Here is a 21,624-nt window from a genome sequence, read left to right on the forward strand (position 1 = left end):
TGCATGCAGTGGTCAGGACAAGTAAGACAGCAGACCCTCAGACGTGTGCACAGCAGGCTTCTGCTCCCATGTAGTGCCAGACACACCACAGATCAGCCTCACCTGTGCGTTAGTTAGTACAGGCCCAGGGATCTGTCCTAGTGGAGCCTTGAATGAAGGGACCAGGTGGGAAGGTAGGTTCTAGGGGCCCCTAGGGCTTGAGGCAATAGCTCAGGGACCATTTCAGGTAGCCTTCCTTCTCTGGACCTCTGATTCTCATGGGAAACAAAAAGTCCAGGGTGGTTCATCTCTAGTCATACTAGCTATTAAATTCTAGGATTTTAGAGGAAAACTTACTAATTTGAACAAATGACATCAGGAGGAGGTCAGTGAGGTGCTTGCATCTGCTGGCCCTATGGTGACCTTGCTCCATGGGGTGTATGCACAGGGGCCTCTGGTCATCCCAGCTGAAGAGCAGAAGAGCCCAAGTGCTCTCCCCACCAGGAAGCGGAAGTCAATCTATGACACCATCACAGACACGGAGATGGTGGAGCAAGTGTTCGGTTTCCTCCCTTCCATGATTGGTGGGCAGGAGGGCCCAGCCCCACAGCGCTTTGAGGTAAGATGGGCCCTGTCATTCAGGTGTCCGGCCTGGCAGGGGATACGAGGATGCTGCTCAGTCCCTGACTGTGGTCAGCCTTCAGGCTCACGGAGAAGCCAAGACTCAGCTAGGGGAACTGGCAGAAGACACAGTGAAGTGTGTTCTGCAGGCCTGGTGACCAAGCAAAGAAAAGGGGAGCATGAGTTTCTGTGTGAAGACCCTTCCAAACTAAGCAAGTTTCTTACCTAGGAGACTTCCTAGAACCTTTAACATGCAAATGCTTTGGGGCTTTCAACCAGGCAGCATCTCCCACCCTGTATTCGACCCCCTCTCTCAGAGCACCCAGCAGCTGCTACTCTGCAGACTGTGATCTGGGGGCTGATGAACACTGAAAACTAATGAGCACTGACAGCGGTGTGTGGGGCAGGGTAGGGGCGGAGGGGAGAGGGGAGGGCAGGAGGGGAGCAGGTCCCCAGAGCTCTTGCCATACTCAGCTCTGGGCTCTGAGACCCAGTGAACTAGGTACCCCCACCACTGCCCCTCCAGGTGCCCCTCCCCTAAGCATGTACACACACACACACACACACACACACACACACACACACACACATAGACCAGGCTGCACAGTCGGGGCAGCTGAGACCGCTTCTGCAGGAGGAGAAGCCCACTAGGGGCCCACTGACGATATGAGGTGGTAGAAAAGGTCTCAGACACAAGGGAGGAGTGGTTCCTGCTGTACCCAGCCTATACTCAGACAGAACTAGCTTGGGGCTCCCTGGCCCCCAGAGAGGCACACCCTGCCAGCTAGCATCTGAAAGGACAGCTGACCTCTGGCCTTCCCTCTCACTGGCACACAGGACTTGGAGACAGAGACCCAGAAGCTGCCCGAGGTTGACCTGGACGCAGTCCCCATGGTAGAGGAACCGGAGGACGATACGGACGGCCTGGCCGAATACACCTTTCCCAAGTTTGCTGCAACCTATTTCCAGAAATCAGCCAGCCACACACACATCCGGCGGCTCCTCCGATACCCGCTGCTCTACCACGAGGATGATGCCGACTGCTCGGTACCCAGTGGCTCTCTAGTTTCTAGTGGCTCAGGCCACCCCCTGCTTTGGAGGCAATGAGGAAGGGGACGGGGCACTGTGGGCCCTTCATTCTAGCCGAGCCCTCGGTCTCCCTTCCTGCAGGCCGCCCTGGCCGTGTGGAGCATCATCCTGAGGTTCATGGGGGACCTTCCGGAGCCAGTGCTTTTCGCCAGGAACAGCCTGCGTGGGGGCTCAGTGATGCGGCAGATCCATGACACCCTGGGCAAAGAGAACAGCTCCCAGTCTCCACAGCTCCACGTATCCACACAGGTGCGAGGTGCAAGGGGGCGGGGCAGGGCAGAGCCCAGGTGACCCCCTGGCCCCAGGCCCCGTGGAAGCTGCTCTGGAAGTGGGCAAGACATGGAGTGAGCGTCATCCACTGAACCCTTGACTTGAGCTCAGGACCACCTTGAGCATGACGCCCAGGAGTCCTGAGTGATACAGTCTGTACTGAAAAGGGCCATCCAGGCTCTGGGTCTTGGGTTTGATGTGAACAGAGTTCAAACACACAGAGCAGTGGTAACAACTGGTGGTGTTACTGATGGACAGCGTGCTGTCTGCCAGTTGTTCCTCTTCAGTTAATCCCCAGGGGAGCCAACCCTATGATGTAGGGATTAGTGTGTTTATTACAGCGAAAGAAACAAAGAAGTGAAGAGACTTGTGCCCAGATCACAGTGAGTATGTGTGACAGAAGTGGGCTTTGAATCCATTTTAGTGAATTCAAAGACCAAGTTCTTGACCTGTGGTCTATCTTGCCCTCTGATGGAAGGGTCATTCACATCCACTTTTGGTCAGAAGTCCTTCCCAAGGCCTCAGTTGCATGATGTAATCTTAATGGAACTTACCAAGAATAGTTCAAAGGAATTACACAGCAGTGACAGCACTGGGACCCGCCAGCAGCAAGAGCCCCAGGACGGCCTATAATTCTGACACCAGTTCCAGTGTGTGTGGGTTTTCCCCACACCAAGCAATTCTCCAGCCCCAGCTGGGTGTGCCCCAATTTCACTCAACTGGGATGCTATCGACCTGAGGCAGTGTCAGATCCTGGATTAAGGGTTCAGTCCTGCAAGACCACCCCCATCTTCAGATACCAGTCGCAAGTCTGGGTTGCCATCTGTGCTTCTGACCCACACGCTACAAGTCAGGGGTTCCCATGACCCCCTTTTTGGGTTTGATTAATCTGTTAGAGCAACTCACAGAATTCAAGGAAATACTTTAATTACTAGATTACCAGTTTATTATAGAAGGACATAACCCAAGAACAACGAGATGGAAGAGATGAATAGGGCAAGGATTGGGCAGAGGGTGGAGCTTGCATGCTCTCTCCCAGCTTTCCACTCTCCCCAAATTCCCACGCGTTTACCAACCCAAAGCTCTCTGAATTCATCCTTTGGGTTTTTAAGGAGGCTTTATTACTAAGAGGCATGAAGAATAAATCATTGGTTCCTGGTGATCAAACTCAATCACCAGCTCCTCGGCACTCCCCTAAGGTGGAGGTGGGAGGGAGGGGACAGAAAGTTCCAGTCCCCCAATCACAGTGTTGGTTCAACTGACCACCAACCCCCATCCTTTGGTGTTTAGGAAAGTTGGTCCATTAACATAACAAAGACGCCTTTGTTGCAGGAAATACCAAGGGTTTCAGGAGCTCCACCCAGGAATGGGGATGATGACCAAATACCTATTTCTTACTGTAAATCATGATATCACAGCTCTCCATACATCCAGTGCCTGGGATTCTGCTCAGACATCTGCAGGGTCTTGTGTGCAGACTAAGTGCACAGAAATCTAGGGGAGTCTGCAGCTTGAGATCACGTGGCCAAACCTGGTCCAGGAGTTACACGGGAAGTTGCCCAAGTTAAGCCCTGATCTCTACAAGCATTGGCTTTGCAGAGCATGTTAATTATCTATTGCTGGGTAACAAATAACTCCCCCCAAATTTAGCAGCTTAAAACAGTACACATGTATTATCTCACACAGTTTCTGAGGGTCAAGAGCAGTTTAGCTGGTTCATCTTAGCTAGTGGTCTGCCATGAGATTGCAATCAGGCCACAGACAGGACTGCTGTCATTCAAGGCTGGACCGGAGCTCCAGCATCCACTTCCAAGATGGCTTCCTAACACAACTGCTGGCAGGAGGCCTCAGGTCCTTGTCACACGGGCCTGCCCACAGGGCTGCCCCAGTGTTCTCACGATAGGACTTTCCCAGCCTAAGAGATCTAAGAGAGGAAACTGCAGTGCCTAATCTCATAATTCACATACTGTGGTAGGTGGGACTACAAGGGGGTGTTAATCACTGGGGGCCATTCAGGAAAGGGACCCTGGGTGGTAGTCCATCCACTCTGCACCTCTGGACAATGAGCACAGTGGGAAGCAGAATGGACCTCCCAGGAGTGACATACCAAGTTTTTCTTCCTATGCACATTTATTAAGCACCTGTTCTGTGCCTCCCACAGGAGCAGTGAGCCAAGCCAGCCTTGCCCACCCTCACCTGACAGCTAGTGTGTTTCGCTGCCCATCCCTGTGTAGCAAAGCAGTTCTACCCCAACCCCCACTGATCTCAACCCAAGCCCAGTCCCACACTGAGCTCTAATTTTGGCAGCAACTTCCCATGATGCCCTCAGGACAAGGTGGGACTCCTGATCCTCTGGCAGAGCCCCCACCTTGCAATGGGCAGAGGATATTCCAAATCATCCATGAAATTTTCACTGAGCATGACCATGCCCTAGGGCCATCCTGGACACCTGGGCTCAAACCCAGCCCTACCTTGGAGGGCTTCACTGGCAAGAGGTATGAGCTTTGGAATCAGAATGGTGCGGAGCCCTCCCTGAGGGCCAGTTATGTGAGTAGGTTTGTGTAGCCTCTCACCTCCCCTTGCCTCTGTTTCCTGACCCAGACATGAAGAAGAGGGTGGGCATCTTTGTAAGTGTTACAAAGCTCAGTCAAGATGTAGAGGACTGCATGCAGTTTTGTAAACTGCACCAGGAAATGGCTGGGAAGGTGGACACTAACTCTGTCTAGGTGACGGTGGGGTTAGCAGCAGCATCAAAGTGCTGGCCTGGCACACCTTCCCTCAGGAACTGTCTCCTTCCACAGAGACCCAGCCGCAGGGACAGAGGGAGCAAGGACATCTCCTCCATGAAGCTAAAACGATCCTCCAGGATCACAGGCCAGGTGAGTTCAGGGTAATGGGGCCTTAGTCTGCTTCCAGCCCTGCTGTTGGCCTGCCACAGGATCCCAAGCTTTGGATTCCCTCCTTGTGCCTGGTTTCCTCTTTTGCAAATGGGGAGCATCACAGCTCTCCTGACAGCCTCCTTTGGGTTTCAAGGTAACCAGCCAGCTGAATATTGGAGAGGAGGCATTTGAGCCTGATGGCCCCATCTCAGACAGACCCATGTCCAACCTGGAGAAGGTGCACTTCATCGTGGGCTATGCTATCCTGCGGCCCAACCTCAGGTCAGTCCCCATTCCCACCTCATCCCATTTAGAACACCAGACCCCACATGGCCGCAGCTTCCTCCTCTGCCTGCCTTCTAAGACACCTGTCCTCTCCCTGCTCCCTGGCCTGGGGCCTGCACCCTAGGTCTGAGTGCAATAGATATTATAACCATTAAGGGTTCTCTACTTGCTCTGTGTTAAAACTCATGAGTAAAAGCAAATTTTAGGAGGACAGAATTATCATGGGGTAGTGATTCATTTTATTTATTTATTTATTTATGTTTAAATATTTTATTTATTCACTTGACAGGCAGAGATCACAAGTAGGCAGAGAGGCAGGCAGAGAGAGAAGGAAGCAGGCTCCATGCTGAACAGAGAGCCTGATGCGGGGCTCGATTCCAGAACCCTGGGATCATGACCCGAATCGAAGGCAGAGGCTTTAACCCACTGAGTCACCCAGGTGCCCAGTGATTCATTTTTTTTTTTTTAAGATTTTATTTATTTATTTGACAGAGATCACAAGTAGGCAGAGGCAGGCAGAGAGAGAGAGATAGGGGGAAGCAGGCTCCCCGCCAAGCAGAAAGCCCAGTGTGGGGCTCTACCCCAGGACCCTGAGATCACAATCTGAGCTGAAGGCAGAGACTTTAACCCACTGAGCCACCCAGGTGCCCCTGATTCATTTTATAATGGACTTTAATGCAGGGCCCTGTAAATAAATAAGTTGCCCATTTATATTATATATATAGATATATATATATCTATCTATATATATATATTGCACTCTCTCTCTATATATATATATTGCACTCTCTCTCTCTCTCTCTATATATATATATATATTGCTCTATAAGAATGTCTTTTCATATAAATTTTAAGAAATACATATACTGCTTTCAGATACAGACTTATATTTTAGGGGGTTATATATTTTGGGTTTTGGTTTTTTTTTTTTTACCAAATTTGGGAAATTTTAGCCAAATTTTTTCAGGTACTTTTTTCTGTTTTATTCTCTCTCTCTCTCTCTCTCTTTTCTTTTGAATTCCAATTAAACATATGTAAGACTCTTTGATATCATCCCTCAGGTCCCTAGGGGTCTTTTCCTTTTTCTTTTCTTTCCTCTTTGTTCTTTAGATTGAATAATTTCTACTGATCTATCTTCAGATTAACTGATATTTCTATTATCTAACCTCATCTGTTGTTATACCCAGGTAAAAAAAAATTTTTTAAATTTCAGATGTTATATATTTTTTAAGTTCTAGAGTTTGCACTTGGTTCTTTACATAGTTTCTGTTTCTCTGCCAAGATTTCCTGTTCATTCATTCACTATAAGCATAGTACCCTTTGTGTCCTCAAGGAGTGACAATAGTTTTGAAACCTCTTCTGCTAAATCCAATATCTGGGTCATCTTGGGGTCAGTTTCCATTGACTGCCTTTTCTCTTGGGAATGGTCATATTTTTCTGTTTCCTCACACATCTAGTACTGGACTATTATTCCCTATCATATTACTTTTAGGTTGTATCGTAGACACTGAGGGTGATATGTTTAGAGACTCCAGAATCTGTTATATTCTTTCAAAGAGTGTTGACTTTTGTTTTGGCAGCCAATTAATTTGGCTGGATTCAAATTTTGTCTCCCGTAGTGAGTAGCAGATGGAATCCTTAGTCAGTTATTTTTGTCTTTGCTGAGATTCCTGGAGCCTGCCCTACATATGTGTAGATCAGGGGCCAGACAGAGATTTAGGAAGATTTTTATATGCAAAATTGAGAACTCTTCTTCTTTGGTTTTCTTCATTCCAGGATTTCCCTTCTCACTTTCAACTGCTGGGTTTGGGTACCCCAAACTCTGTCCTCTGGTTGTTCAAGCCAATAATGTTATAGGGCTCCTACCTCAATTTTAGCTGCAACTAACTAAACCAACTCAGCAACCCTTCTAACTTAGTCCTATTGGTAGTTCTCTCATAGTTAATCCTCACTGGCAACCATACCCTCCAAGATGGCAGGCATGTATAAACTGTGTGCTTATGTGCAAATGTGATGCACTGTGGGTTCTTAAGATACCTCTAGAGGCACTTCCACACCATGCTGTCCTCTAGCTGGGGCTGACACTCTCAGTGAATCATTGACACTTGCTCTCAAATCTAGCCCCTAATTGAACATACCACAGCCTCTTAGTGCTTGGATCTTCTAGAATGATGGGCTGCCTGCTTGTGTGGAATCCCACCAAGATGCTTGAGCCCCAACTTCTTCTATGGCATCCTCTTATTCAAATAAGAAGGAAGCCCTTCTTATTAATAGGAAGCCCGTCCGTGCTTCCTGCACCAAACATAACTCCCAGCTCCTGTCTGTTCTCTCTCCCATCAGGGGTAGCTTAGAATTCTCCAGAAAGAAGCAGATGCTAGGTTCTTGTTCATGGAGGCCCCCAGCTTGTGTCTCTGTGGCATACATAAGTCAAGTACTCTTAAGAACTCTGCCATTGTGCCCCATTCCGGTACCCTGGGGTAGACCAATGGGATTCTGGGGTTCAGCATGCCTCAGATAGGGAGCAAAATGAATCTCCTCTCTGGCAGACAGCCCCATTTCTAGTAACTGTTTTCCTGGGGTCCTCCCAGTACCTCATCCTGCGGAGGGAATAGACATAGGCCAAAGATCTCTCTACTTCTACACCTTTCAAATTTTTCATCTTTTCTTACGCAGGAGATGGCAGTAGCTAGACTGGTTCTGCCATCTTTGATAAATTCTACAACAATGTATTTCTTCAGGGTGTTGGGTATTATCATCTGTTTGTCCTTGGCTCTGGGCTCTTAATCAAATTCCAAGACAAAGCAAATGCCCACTCCACATCTAGCCGCGCATTCAATAAATTTTTTTTCTTCAAGTTTTTACTTAAATTCCTTTAGTTAACATACAGTGGAATATTAATTTCAGGGGTAGAGTTTAGCAATTCCTCATGTGTATACAACACCAGGTACTCATCACAAGAACTACCCTCTTTAATACCTATCACCCATTTAGCCCTTCCTCCCAACCACCTTCCCTCTACCAACATTCCATTTGTTCTCTCTAGTTAAGAGTCTGTTTTCTGGCTTGCCTTTCTTTTTCTTCTTTTCATCTGTTTTGTTTCTTAAATTCCACATATGAGTAAAATCATATGATATTTGTCTTTGACTAGTTTATTTTGCTCAGCATAGTACTCTCTGGGTCCATTCATGTTGTTACAAATGGCAATAAGCATTTATTACGTACCTGCTCAGGGCCAGGCCTTAGCCTGAGAGATGAGGATGCAGAGATGAGGGCAACAGATCTCTGTCCTCTGGGAGCTCACTCTTTAGTGGAGAGCATGGGAGAAGACAGAGCCCCACAATAGCTGCTTGTGCTGAGATGGGGGTCCAGTGAGAACACCAAGGACTAGTCATAATGCCCTTCTAGGCAGGGGTGGGAAGGAGGAAGTGGTTCACCAGACAAAGGGAGAAGGTGAACAGGGTCACAGAATCCTGAAACAGACTGTGGGTCTGGAATTCCAAGTGATTTGTCACTGCTGGGGTATGGAGTTTGAATTCAATTCTAGGAAAAGTTTTAAGAAAGAGAAGACCATGATCATATCTGAATTCCAGAAAGGTCTCCCTGGCAATGACATGGAGGGATAGAGCCTGGTAGTGGGAGGCCAGGAGAGGACTGCTGCAGAAGTCCCAAGAAAGCTGATGAGGGATGGCCCAGGGAGTAGGAGTGGAGAAACAGGGACAGAGAAAATATCCAGGAGACAGATGGTAGGTGGCTGGCTGATGGGAGGAGTCACGAGGCCTCCTAGACTTCCAGTTTGAGTGAAGTGTTTTGCTGGTGGTACCTGTAGTGACTGTAGAAAGAGGAGATGGCTAGAGCTGACTATACTGGTCCATGAGAACAGACGGTAAACGTCTTTTCTCAACTCTGTGTTCAATGACATCATGTTAGTGGCTTGAAATTGGCATTGGTGGGAATATTTACACCATAGAAATTGGCAAGTGCAATAAATCAGAGCTTTTTCCCTAGGAGAGTTTGTTGTTAAACATTTACCATCATCACATCACTGAGTAATTAGGAAAAAGATGGCCTCTGGATATGTCGAGGTTGAAGGGGCTAACAGGACCTTTGTATGAGATGATAGAGCTTGGTTCAGCAGGAAGGAACCAGGAAAGCCCCCTCTGCAAGAGAAGGTAGAGAGGCTCATGAGCCAGTGCGAATGGGAACTGGTCAGGAGGGGAGGAGTCAAGGGATTATCCATGGGATTTCCACTTCTCTCTGTAAATTGGAGGGATAGCTGCATTGGGGGTGGGGGAGGGACTGAGTCTCAGGGTGAAGGAGAAGGTTGGAAATGACAGGGAAGTTGGGGAAAGGAGCAGATTTGGCTGGGTGGGGCCACTGGGGGCAGAGCATAACTGGAGACCCCTGGGCACTCCATGCAGACACGCCCCACCCCCCCTCCAAGGGCTAGGGTGTTGTGAGCAGGGTGGGTGAGGGAGGGAGCAAAGGCCTGAGGGGTGAGGTAAAAAATGAGGTCCAATGAGAGTGGGTGCATAGAGCCCAGGAAAAACATTGGAGGTGGCACAGTCCTAGGAGATGACAGGGTCCAGGGTGGGCTGGGGATGTTTCAGTGGAGCCCAGCAAAGGCAGCTGGAGTTGAGGAGACTGGAGGTCGCCATGTGTCCATGACCCCACCCAGGGGCACTGAAGGAGCTGTGTGCCTAGGCACCTCTGTCTCCATACTGGGAGCCAGTCCCCAGCCTGGCCTTCCAGGGGTGTGTGTCTTTCAGGGACGAGATTTACTGCCAGATCTGCAAGCAGCTGTCGGAGAACTTCAAAACAAGCAGCTTGGCCCGGGGCTGGATCCTGCTCAGCCTTTGCCTGGGCTGCTTCCCACCCTCCGAGAGGTTCTTGAAGGTGGGGAGGAACGAGGGCAGGGGCTGAAGGGGTTGGGTTACAGCAAGCATAGCTTGGCTCAGGGCTCTGGAGCAGGTCCAGAAATCCCAGCCCTTCTTCTGCAGGCCAGGGTGGCAACTGTGCCTTCTAGGCCTCAGTTTTCCTGTCTTTAAAAGAAGACTCTGGACCTGGCTCCTTCCGACCCCCATTCAGGTCTGGGCTCAGGCCCCAAGACAGCTCTTCTGAGGAGACAGTGAGGTGGCTGGTGAAATATGCTTTGAAAAGACAGAAGTGTCCCAGGGGTGGGCACCTACTGGGGACTACCTGCCATGTCTCTCTCTAGTCCTCAGAACTAAAACTGGAGGTGGGGTGTTGACAGGTGCTCCCAAGTAGCCCCAGGCCTCCCTCCTTGAATAGAGCTTTGGTTCTGATTGTAGGAGTAATATGTGGGAAATGCAGCCAGTTTATAAAGAAAACAAAAGTCATCCCCACACCCAGAGGGACCTTCTATTGTTCCGGGCCTTTCTGGTTCGCACTTGTGATCAGACAAGAAACAATCTCACTTCCTCTTGTGTCCCTTCAGGGACCGCAGGAGGGACTGCGGGAGGTGTGGTCATGGGGCCATCTGCCCTGGGCCCCAGAGGCCACTTCTGACACCAGCAAACTCTTCTAGGCTGCATCTCCTCACAAAGTCTCTCTGTGAGACAAAAAGATTTTCAACAGATTTTGTCAAGCATGTTTTAAATATTGACTCTCCTGCATGTTTCACTTACCTCTGTAAGTGTCTTCTTGAGGTATAAACTTTTCCCAAATGCCATCTATATATAATTATCCCAGGGAATATTTAACTTGCTGATGGACATTTAGGGCCCATCTTCCAGTTGTTCACCACCTTAAACACCATATGTAAAGACAGGTCTGAATTACTGGGTCAAAAGTGTGCACATTTTTCAACTATGCACTATTTAAAACATAGTGACAAATTGGTCCTCAGAAATGCTGGTGAGACAGTGCCCATCTCAATAGACTTTTGCCATCACTGAATATTATTATTTTATTTTTATTTTTTCCAGATTTAAAGTGTACACTGTAGTGGTTTTCTATAGGTATATATTGCCAAATTATTACCACAATAAAGTCAGTTAACACACTCATCACCTTGCTTAATTACCATGATTATTATGATTTTTAGAATTGGGGCAGGAAGTGGAAAGTGGCCTCCATTCTAAGTGTCTTCCTCCCCTTCTCTCCCCTCCTTCGCCCACCAGTATCTGATGAACTTCATTGGTCAAGGGCCGGCTGGCTATGGCCCCTTCTGTGCAGAGCGCCTGAGACGCACCTATGCCAACGGGGTGCGCATGGAGCCCCCCACCTGGCTGGAGCTGCAGGTAGGGGCCAGTAGGGTTGGGAGACAAATGGTGTGGGATGCTGCCAGCCCCCATGGCTCTCCTCCAGCACCTGCCAGCAGGAAGCGTGTGCTCTGGGCCCCTCCACCTCTCTTGGGGCCTTCTGTGCCTGTGTTCCATATGGGTCACCCTGTGCATGGCCCAGGCTTCAGAAGTGCCCTCCCCACATCTTTAAGGGCCTACTGGCTAAAGGGAACAATAAATCTTAGCCTTATGGTGTGAATGACTGCTAACTGGGTAAAGTGCTAACTCCCCCAAGGACATTTGCTTCTTATTAAGAAGGCAGTGACCATTCCAAAGTGAACATCCTTGGTGTCTTTGCTGTTTGTGTCATCTGTGTTCTCGGGAAGGGTCATTCAGACACAGTCAGGGTTGAGGGGACCCACAGCTCCTGGAAGTCACTCACTTCCTGTGCCCCATGGTGCCCTATGCTGCGGCTCACCTCCTGCTGCACCTCTTCCCATTCTCGCCCTGCCACCCAAGTCCAGGCCCCCCTTCTCCCTTTTCTACCTGCTCTGCACCTGGGCCCTGGAGTTGCATGTGAACTTTGCACAGCTGTGTGGGTGTGCTCAGTAGTTTCCGTGGACCCAGCTTGTCTCTGGGTTCAGGACTTGGAGATTTCCAAGAGCTCTTCTGACCTCCTGTGATTCTGACACACTTAGCGTCACCACAGCTCAGGCCTGCAGTCCACAGACCACAGAGGCCGACTTGGAAAGGCACAAAACTACCAAACACACACCGCAGGCAATATTGCCTTCACCCCCACTGGGTCCATCAGCTTGGTGGTGGGTGATGGGTAGGCCTCCAGGACAGAGGGCCTGAGTCTTCATCTGTCCCCAGGCCGTCAAGTCCAAGAAGCACATCCCGATCCATGTCATCTTGGTGACTGGAGAGAGCCTGACTGTCATGGTTGACTCTGCATCGACATCTCGGGAAGTCTGCCTGCACATTGCCCACAAGCAGGGCCTCAGCGACTACCTGGGCTTTTCTCTGCAGGTGGCCGTGTATGACAAGGTACCGCCAGGTGGCCTGTCCATCTCCCATCTCCCTCATAATCCCAGGCCAACTCGAGCCCTCCTACCAACCTGGCCACTACTGCCCCTGTCAGACACCACACCACACACACACACACACACACACACACAAAGGTAACCTGTCCTCCTGCCCGAACCCCCACATACTCAGCCCGGTGGCTACACCTTGGCCCCAGTGTCATACACAACTTGTAGGTCCCTTGCCACACCTAAGCTGCCCACACGTAGACCAGGCACTCACACATCTCGCTAAAAGCCCCCTTGTGCCAGGGAGCTGCAGACTCCTGTGCCCAGATCAGAGGGTCACGCTAGCACAGCCAGATGCTCTTACCCCCATGTCCACAGCCTCCGACCCAGACACGCTCATGCTGGCCAACCCATCCAAGTATCACAATCCCCGCATGCCGGCCTTGGACATCAACCTGCCCCTTTGGGGAGGGGTCTGCAGGGAAGCATGTTTAGAATGATAGGCAGGCCATGCCATCATGTGGGGAAAGCCGTCAGGCTCGCAGAGGACCGGCTGAGCACACCCTTCCACCCGTGCATTCTGAGGGTGGGTGTCCCTGTGGAGTCCAGCACACAGCAGTCACTAACCCCTGCTGCCCCTGACTCTGGCCTCAGTTCTGGTCCCTGGGCAGCGGGCGCGACCATGTGATGGATGCAGTCGCCCAGTGTGAGCAGCTGGCCCGGGCGAGGGGCGAGAATGAGCGCCAGGCACCCTGGCGCATCTACTTCCGGAAGGAGTTCTTCACGCCCTGGCATGACTCCCAGGAGGACTCCGTCAGTACCCAGCTCATCTACCGCCAAGTGCTGCACGGGGTCTGGTCTGGCGAGTATAGCTTTGAGAAGGTGAGGGGACCCCATTGCCACCAGGGCCCCAAGATGACCCGTCAGACAACCTGGGGGAGCACCGTGTTTCAGGGCAGGTCGGGGCTGTGGCCATCAGGGAGTACCCCACGGAACGGGGTGTGAGGAATGTGGAGAAGGGAGAGGTAGGAGTCAAAGGCCAGGAACATGTTCTCAGAGTGCAGGTCCCCAGCCCCCTCTGCTGGATGTGAAGCTGTCCCCTCCCAGCCTGGCCCCCATTTCTTCCTCCCTTGGACTACAGGTTTGCTCAGGCCTCTAGGGTCCGACACTCCAGCAGCAGGCAGGGGAAGCCTCCCATCAGCCCCAGGCCCACCTGGCTTCACCATGGCAGCTGTTCTTGGGGTAGCAGTAAGGTGGCCTTAGAGCCCTAGTGCTCACTTTCCAGTCCTACCTGTGTCTCTTCCTGGCAGTGGGACCTGGGAACATTATGTCACCCCTGAGGCTCAGACCCCTGGAAAGCACAGAGAGGAGCCAGAGCTCTGTGGAAGGTTGCAAGCATCCAGGGAGGGCGTCGTGCTCCTGGTCCTTGGAGCAGCACTGCACCTGTGTTTGCAGAACTTCCCGGGCCTGAGTCAGGACATGGCTCTCAGGCTTGGAGCAAGCTGCAGCAAGCCTGGAGGCCTGCCTGAAATGGGGCAGTGGGCAAGGGGAGGCAGGAGACGGGCCCCAGAGAGGCAGGCAGCTAGGTAACTCTGCAGGCTTTGGTCTTCCAGAGAGAAGAGGGTTGCCCAGCACCCACGGGGCCCCTAGAGCAGGGAGCCCTGCCCCATGCTGGGCCAGGCTGGTGCCTTACACAGGATCCTGCCCAAATGAATCCTTGCAGAAGCTGCACAGGGGTAACCACTGTCACCCTTGACAAGTGAGTGCTAGGGAAGACAGGGTAAAGGCCTTACTTTATTTAAAGGCCTTACCCTACTCAGACAGCAATGTTAGGGTTCCACCCAGGCCTCAGAGCTGCCTCCTCCACACTCACTGTCTCCCTGAGAGTTGGGAGAGTGGCATGGGGGATCACCTCTTGGCTTTGGGCAGAAGACCTGCAGGGCTCAAGCCAAGGCTGCTGGGAAGTTCCAGCCTTTCAGCAGGACAGCAGCCGAGGGGGCCCATTGGGCACGCTGTGGTTCCAGGGTGTTGGGGAAGGGGCATATCCAGCCTAACAGAGGTGACGGGACAGGTGGCTGCCGCTCATATTCCTGGTTCTTGTCTGAGGGCTGGTCATCTCTACTGTGCTAGGATGTGGCAAGGACATCGTTCAGGAGGTGGGCCCCCCCTCACCCCCATGTTTGTTTCCGGGTTGTACAGGAGGAAGAGCTGGTACAGCTGCTGGCCCAGCACTGCTACGTGCAGCTCGGCGCCTCGGTGGGGAGCAAGGCTGTCCAGGAACTGCTGCCCAGCTGCATCCCCTCCAAGCTGTACAGGACCAAGCCGCCAGAGCAGTGGGCTAGCCTCGTCACTGCTGCCCACACCAAGGTCAGCCTTCACAGAGCCTGGGCACTTGGGCTCTGCAGCCTCCTTTGGGGCAGGGGGTCTCCCACTGGGGAATGGGAGATTTTGACTTGCCAGTTAGCGTAGCTCTATCTCTTGAGATTTAAACAGTCTCGTTCAGTCCAGCTCCCTATCACAGGCCCACTCTACTATGCCTCCTCCCTTCCAGCTGGCATCTCAGGCGAGTTAGGGCACATCATCCCCGTGCTCATCTCTACCTCATGTCTGGGCTTCAGCCTTTTGGCAGGAGTGGGCATCCACAGCTGCCAACTGCACACCACGACTGTGCCCTCAGCACAGGCTCTGCACAGCAGGGATGGCTGCCCATCCTCTGCTCCTGCTTGGTCAGCCTGTACCATGTGAGCATGGTCCTCCCAGGGGCTTTTGCCTCCATCTCCCCACCAGCACACACCCATGTCCTCAAGAACACCCAGACTAGTGGGGGTTTCCACTGCTCCCTGAACGTCACCCCACAAGGGGATTCCAAAGATGCACCATCTGAGTCACAGTCCTCCTGCCTCCCTTCCCCTGCCACAGGGGCAGCCATCCCTAGACCTGCTGCCCAACAGAGCCTCCTTTCTCCCAGGGTGCTGAGCTCAGCGGCATGGCCTGAGGTTCTAGGCATAGCTCACTGTTCACTGCTGCTACTGCTGCAGGAGAGCTGTGCATGGGGGTTTCCCTTTGGTTAATACTTGCGCCCACCTCAGTTATCTCCGTGACACCATGGACTGAGAAAGGGCAGGACGGGGAGCAGGGAAGAAGTAGCACTGTGCCTACTTGTTAGGGGCTGACAATCCAGTGGTGGGGAGATGAACCCCAGGTGAGTGGTTCAGGCAGCAGGGGCCATCCAAATTCAGAGAAAGGTGGTGAGGACGGCCAACCAACACAGTCTCCATTCTGCCTCACAAGAAGGGGATGCCCCAAAGGGGCCATGGACAAGGGTTCTGTGCACTTGTTGTTTGGAAAATGCAGCTTTCCATGTCCTGCTCTTAGGGAGTCACAGTGCCTAACTGCTAGTGAAAGGTTCTGACAAGTCCTGCAGTAGAGAAGCCTGATTGTCTTACCCAACATTTCCCAGATAGAGTGACTAACAAAGCTTTGTTCCACAAGATGCTCATTGGCATCTCTTGGAAACAGCTCTTGGTGATTGGAATTTGGGAAAGGAAACCCCACTTGGTCATTTTGGGTGTTCCTCTCTCCCAGGAGAGAGACCATGGGATTTTAGGGCTCATAGGAGGGAGGAACCAGAGGCACACATGAACCCAAATGAGCATGGGTAAGAGGAGGCTTTGTAATTTGGGAAGGGAGAGTTGGGGTGAGGGTAAAAGAACTAGGAAATGTTACTCAACCACTTTTTTCCAAAGTGAACATAGTTACACAGATTTTTTAATTAAATCACTTAAAACATGTACATTACCAACTGCATCAGAACATATAAACAGAGAAAAGTGAAATCACCAATAATCTCCTATCAATGAGATCACTGTTCTTAACATTGTGATATAGAAGACCAAACTCATGCTTACACAACTGAGATATGACTGGATAGAGATAAATCATACACCTTCTAAAAAATAAACACAGGATTGTATCATATTGCAACTTCCAGCCTGTTTCTTCACTTAATCACATAGCATGGGGCCGTATTTCCATGTCACTAAATACAAATCTTTGTGTTCATTTTTTCCCTCTTTCCTTTCTTCCTCTTTTCTTCTTTTTTTATGTTCGTTTTTAATGGCTGCATAGTACTGCAGTAATGAATTATAATTTACTGCTTCTTATCGATGAACAGTAAGGCCATTCTCCATTTTTCACTATTAAGACAACAGGTGAACCCCTTAGTAGATGCCAACTTTTATATGCTCTGCAGTATATCTCCAGGATAGAGTCCTAGAAAGGAGATTTCAGAGTATGAGAACTTTCCACAGTTCCTGGTACGTGATACCCATTGCCAGATCACCCCTCAGAGAGGAGGCATCACTTTACGTTGCAGGATCCTGGCTATGAGTGTTTCCCAACCACTTTTTAAACTGGCAGCAAGAGAAATAACATTTTATTCAACAAACAGTAAAAAGAAAGTTCAGTTGGACACTATAGCCAGCTATGGGCCTAGAGCAGTGGAGACGGGGAGGAGGTGGGGAGGTGGAGAAGAAGCCAAGAAAGAGGGAGGAAGGAAAGTCGACTGGGGCAGGTTGAGATGAAGGTCCCTGAGAGTGGCCCGCAGATAGGCAGAAGAACTCCAGAGAAGACAGACCGAGGTACCAAGGACACAAACGCACAGCAAGATAGGCATCCTATCAGAGCAAGACACAGGCCCATAAGGCACACACGTGTTGGCAGGAGCAGCCCCAAGCCCACATGGATAAGCCCACCTCATACCTTTCCGTAGCTTTCCATGAGGCAGTGAGTCGCAGCCTGATCTACAGCCTTTCGCCCCCTGATGCTAAAGAGGGGGCCAGCCTTCCTCCCCTCTCAAAACCATCCATGCATGGTCCCCCACCAGGGTGGGTAAAAAAGGCCTGCCCAGCTCCCCAGAGCTTACCCCCCTAGCCCTCACTGGCACAGACCTCTCTTCAGGTAGAAGCTTCACAGAATGATCCAGCAAATGAGCACCGTGGGCATTGGGCTAATGGGGAAGCTGGGGTCTAGTGAGAGATGAGTGATGGAAGTGACCCGCTGTGCCTCCCCTACAGGCACATTACACCCAGAAGCAGGCAAAGCCGCTGGCCGTGCAGGAGCAGGTGGTGGATGCTGCCCGCCTGCAGTGGCCGCTGCTCTTCTCTCAGCTCTTTGAGGTCACCACACTCTCCGGTAATGGATCTGATGGAGGTGAGGGGGTGTAGGCAGGGTTCCCTGTGGGGCCAACCTAAGCTTCACACCTCTGTCTCCCCCGGCCAGGCCCCCGACTGCCCAAGACTCAGCTGATTTTGGCTGTTAACTGGAAGGGGATATACTTCCTGGACCAGAAGGAGAAGATGCTCCTAGAACTCTCTTTCCCAGAGGTCATGAGTCTGATTACCAACAGGTGGGTGTCCCAAGGGAAGATGTCCCAAAGGGAATCTCGCTTTGCACTCAACCTTAGTCCTTGGGGGCTCTGGGAGGAACAGGGAAAGAGGGAGGCATATTGTGCCTGGCCCTTGGCTGGGGTGTGACGGCTGCTGAACTTGGCACCCTACCCTCTCTGGCCACTAAGTTGGCACTTCCCATTAAGTACTACATCTACGCTTGAGGCATCCTTCTCTCGGGTTTCACTTTGAAACCCAAATCGACCTGGAAGGGGCCACGAAAGCTTGCCACCTTTTGGGTGTGCATTCAGGTACAGGCCCCTTCCCTTCTCGTGGGTGAGAAGTGGTCATGTGGAAATTGTGGGCCATCTGAGAGAGGACGTAAGGGATGGAGGCTGGGTGTGTGGCAGAGTGGCCTTGCAGGCCAGTCTGGGTCTCGGACACCCCCACCGCCATAGCTCTGCAGGCCTCTTGTCTTCGGAGAGTGCCTCCCAGCCCTTTGGGAAGGCCCACCTGTGCCCTGCCAGAGCCCCCCTTGGTTAAAGCAGACCTCAGGGTGCCATGACATGATAATCATTACCATTGCATGGGTGGGGGGTTGCACAGTGGCCACCATTTCCTCAGGCTGACCATGCTGGGCACTTGTCCTCACGGCATGGGGGGGAACAAACTAAGACAGGAGGTAGCTCACCCAAGCTTGCCAAGACCAGTGCCTCCTCTCAACTCCCAACATTCTTTGCCATGTCCCTGAGGTGGCCCTGCACACCAACCACCTCATGACCCACCCAGAGCTGAGCCCACACCCTGGGGCTCGGCACCACCCACTGCCTTTGAAGCCCAAGGAACCCTGAGCTCTGGCTGTCATTTGCCCACCATACACAGTAGTGCCTGGGAGGTGGGCTGACCTAAGCTCAGACCTTGGCCTACCAGTGCCCATAGTCAAGTTGTCCGTAACTCAGGAGGACCACCCCTTCTGAGGCTGTCAAGGGGCTGGACAGGGAGGGGGGGAAAGGGCGTTGGTCACATAGCATCTTTTGTCCCCTCAGGGAGGCCCAGGGAGGGCAGAGGCTGGTACTCTCCACGCTGCACGCAGAGGAGTACGAATTCATGTCACCCAGCAGTGTGGCCATCGCTGAGCTGGTAGCCATGTTTCTGGAGGGCTTGAAGGAGAGGTCTGTGTTCGCCATGGCCCTGCAGGACAGGAAAGCCACAGGTGCCCAGCCAGGCGGGGAGGGGCAGATTGTGTGGTCAGTGGGAGGTTGGCTGGCTCATCCCCATGTCTCAGTGGCCATGCAGCAGGACTCCAGGAGGGACCTGAGCAGAGAGAGGGAAAGAGGGCCATGAAGCACCATGGGGGGCAGCTTTGGGCAAAGCCTTCCCTTCTACAAAATGAGGGGTTAAAGGAGATGGTCTCAAAGCCCCCAAGGTGAAGCTAGTTGAGGAAGCTCTGGGGCACCCCTCCCTACCCCTGCAGAGAACAGCCAGGCCGCCAGCCTGAGCTTGGAATGCCATCCCTACAGCCACCCTGTCTCCCATTTACAGACAAGGAACCGGGATCCTGAGAAAGGGAGCTGCTTGTCTAGGGTCACACATCTCAGGGATGGGGGACCACTAGGATGGTCTAGCTGCTGGCCACACTGTCCCTGCAGGTCAGCACTCCAGCATGAGCTGAGCACTCCTGGGTATCAGGCAGTGTAGTTACTGCAGGGGCCTGGGGGTGGGGGGCGCTCCCAGGGACCGAGAGGAGAGGCTATGTGTGCGGTCTTACAGCAGGAAGAAATGTCATCCCTGTTGCCCATTCCACTCCGCAAACTGCCCAAGAGGGAGGGATTATTGTCTACTCACAGAGGAGGATACAGGCTCAGGAGGCCTCACAGCACAGAGGGCAGATCCCCTGAGGCTCAGCCTGCAGCCATAGCTTCCCGGCCTTGCCTGCGGGAGCTGTGTGCCTGGGAATCGGGCCACCACTCAGCCTTGCTGTGGCCTTGGGCCCACCACTCTCGTGTCTCTTGCTTTCCTCACATGCCGAAGGAGCCAAACCACGGTGCTAGCACAGTCTCTGGCCTCTGCCCGGCCCTTGATAAATGGTGGCTTTTCTGCCCCTCTGTGTGACTTGGAATTGCAGATGACACCACCCTCCTGCCCTTCAAGAAGGGGGACCTGCTGATCCTGACAAAGAAGCAGGGGCTGTTGGCTTCTGAGAACTGGACCTTGGGCCAGAACGACAGGACGGGCAAGACGGGGCTGGTGCCCACGACCTGCCTCTATGCCATCCCAGTGGTCACCAAGCCCTCAGCACAGCTGCTGGTAACACACGTTTGTCTGTCCTCAGCCCGGGTGCCCATGGGCACAGGAGGAAACAGCCCAGCTGCTAGCTCAGGGGCCCATGCGCCACCTTGCAGAGAGCCAGGAGGCATGCCCTGCCGGCCCTGTCATCCCTCTGGGCTGACCACAAAGCTGACACAGCGTCTGTACCCAGCCTTGCCCAGTGCTTATAGATGCTCCCGCCTCAACACATCCTGGGACCAAACCTGTCCTTCCCTGCTGTCAGCTTCATTTAAACCTGACCCAAGGGGGCCCAGGTCTCCACCCACCCTGGCCCCCAAAACCAGCCCCACAGAGAGGCAGGACAGACAGGCATTCTAGGATTCGCATACTGAGTGCCAGCTGTGTGCCCCGTGCAGGACAGCACTGAGCACAACAGCCACTCACCCCTCAAGGAGCATGTGGCACACTGCCAATCACAGAGTGTCACCAGGAAGAAGCACTGGTCATTCTAGGAGCCAATGGTAGGCTAGGGGCATGCACTGTCCGGAAAGCATCCCTGAGGAAGCGACATTGTGCTGGGGCCTGAGGGAGGTAGGGAACGAAGCAGGCAGCGTCCCCTGAGAGGTGGCCCTGAGGGGTGCCCTGGGCAAGAGGACCCTCATGGGTCTGAGAAGCCCTCCTAAGGAAAAGGAACGGGTCAGAGACATTGAGTCGCTGGTCATGGGTCACACAGAAGGTGACACGGGAGGCCCTGTGGTCAGCCCCTCCCATGGTCCTGAAGCAACCGGGTCAGGAAGGAGCCCGTGGGGAGAGCCGTGTGGGCAGTGGGACCCATGGGTCTGTGTCTCCACAGAGCTTGCTGGCCATGTCACCAGAAAAGCGGAAGCTGGCAGCCCAGGAGGGGCGGCCCACAGAGCCACTGCCTGAGGAGCAGCCCAAGGATAAGCCACACACCCTGGAGGACTTCTCCTACGAGTTTTTTAGGTGCCCACTCAGGCCCCCAGAAGGCCCTGCCAACCCTTCTGTGATCCCTGAGGGTTATAGGGAGGCCGTGAAGGGAGGTGCTATGTCCACGGGGAAAGGGAACCCTTTGACCCTCTCACAGCTACCCCTGGAGGGCAAGGTGAGTAAGCCTGGGTCTCTCCCCCGACAGTGCACACACGGTAGGCGGGTGGGGAGAGGAAGGAGAAGCATGGGCAAAGAGGGCTTGAGAAGGGCCTCACAGAAGCCTCCATCCCCGGACAGGGCTCCAGAAAAGGAGACAGTCAGCAGGGCCATGTTCCCCCTGGCCCGGACCCGGGGCCACCTCTGGGCCCACTCATCTGAGCCACTGCGGCAGCCTCTGCTCAAGCGTGTCCATGCCAATGCCGAGCTCCGGGACCTCGCCTGTCAGATCTTCATCGATATCCTTCCCCAGCCAGCTTGGCCCAGCTCTGTGCTGGCCCCATGGCTGCCCTATGAAGGGCACCAGCCCCATGGAGGGCAGGGCCGAGGCAGCGTGCAACTCGCGGGGCGGGTCAAGAGCCCATGTGGGGTCAGGGCTGGCAGTGACAGGCAGCCACGCTGG

At 52.7% G+C, this 21,624-nt stretch overlaps 1 protein-coding gene across 4 annotated transcripts in view; it reads left to right on the forward strand.

The window, feature by feature from the left end:
• Window positions 1–21,624, forward strand: part of MYO7B (myosin VIIB) — a 102,056-nt gene that overhangs the window by 73,887 nt on the left and 6,545 nt on the right. For all 4 annotated transcript variants that reach the window (XM_044242702.1, XM_044242703.1, XM_044242705.1 and 1 more), the window contains 16 exons: window positions 428–598; window positions 1,438–1,647; window positions 1,771–1,938; window positions 4,761–4,838; window positions 4,993–5,120; window positions 9,890–10,016; window positions 11,264–11,383; window positions 12,242–12,415; window positions 13,057–13,284; window positions 14,602–14,769; window positions 17,478–17,595; window positions 17,683–17,809; window positions 18,836–19,002; window positions 19,915–20,096; window positions 20,911–21,041; window positions 21,303–21,460. In XM_044242702.1, coding sequence (XP_044098637.1) covers window positions 428–598; window positions 1,438–1,647; window positions 1,771–1,938; window positions 4,761–4,838; window positions 4,993–5,120; window positions 9,890–10,016; window positions 11,264–11,383; window positions 12,242–12,415; window positions 13,057–13,284; window positions 14,602–14,769; window positions 17,478–17,595; window positions 17,683–17,809; window positions 18,836–19,002; window positions 19,915–20,096; window positions 20,911–21,041; window positions 21,303–21,460 — 2,455 coding nt within the window. The remainder of the gene's footprint in view (window positions 1–427; window positions 599–1,437; window positions 1,648–1,770; window positions 1,939–4,760; window positions 4,839–4,992; window positions 5,121–9,889; window positions 10,017–11,263; window positions 11,384–12,241; window positions 12,416–13,056; window positions 13,285–14,601; window positions 14,770–17,477; window positions 17,596–17,682; window positions 17,810–18,835; window positions 19,003–19,914; window positions 20,097–20,910; window positions 21,042–21,302; window positions 21,461–21,624) is intronic.

The sequence above is a fragment of the Neovison vison genome, chromosome 3, assembly GCF_020171115.1.
Source record: "Neovison vison isolate M4711 chromosome 3, ASM_NN_V1, whole genome shotgun sequence".
NCBI lineage: Eukaryota > Metazoa > Chordata > Mammalia > Carnivora > Mustelidae > Neogale > Neogale vison.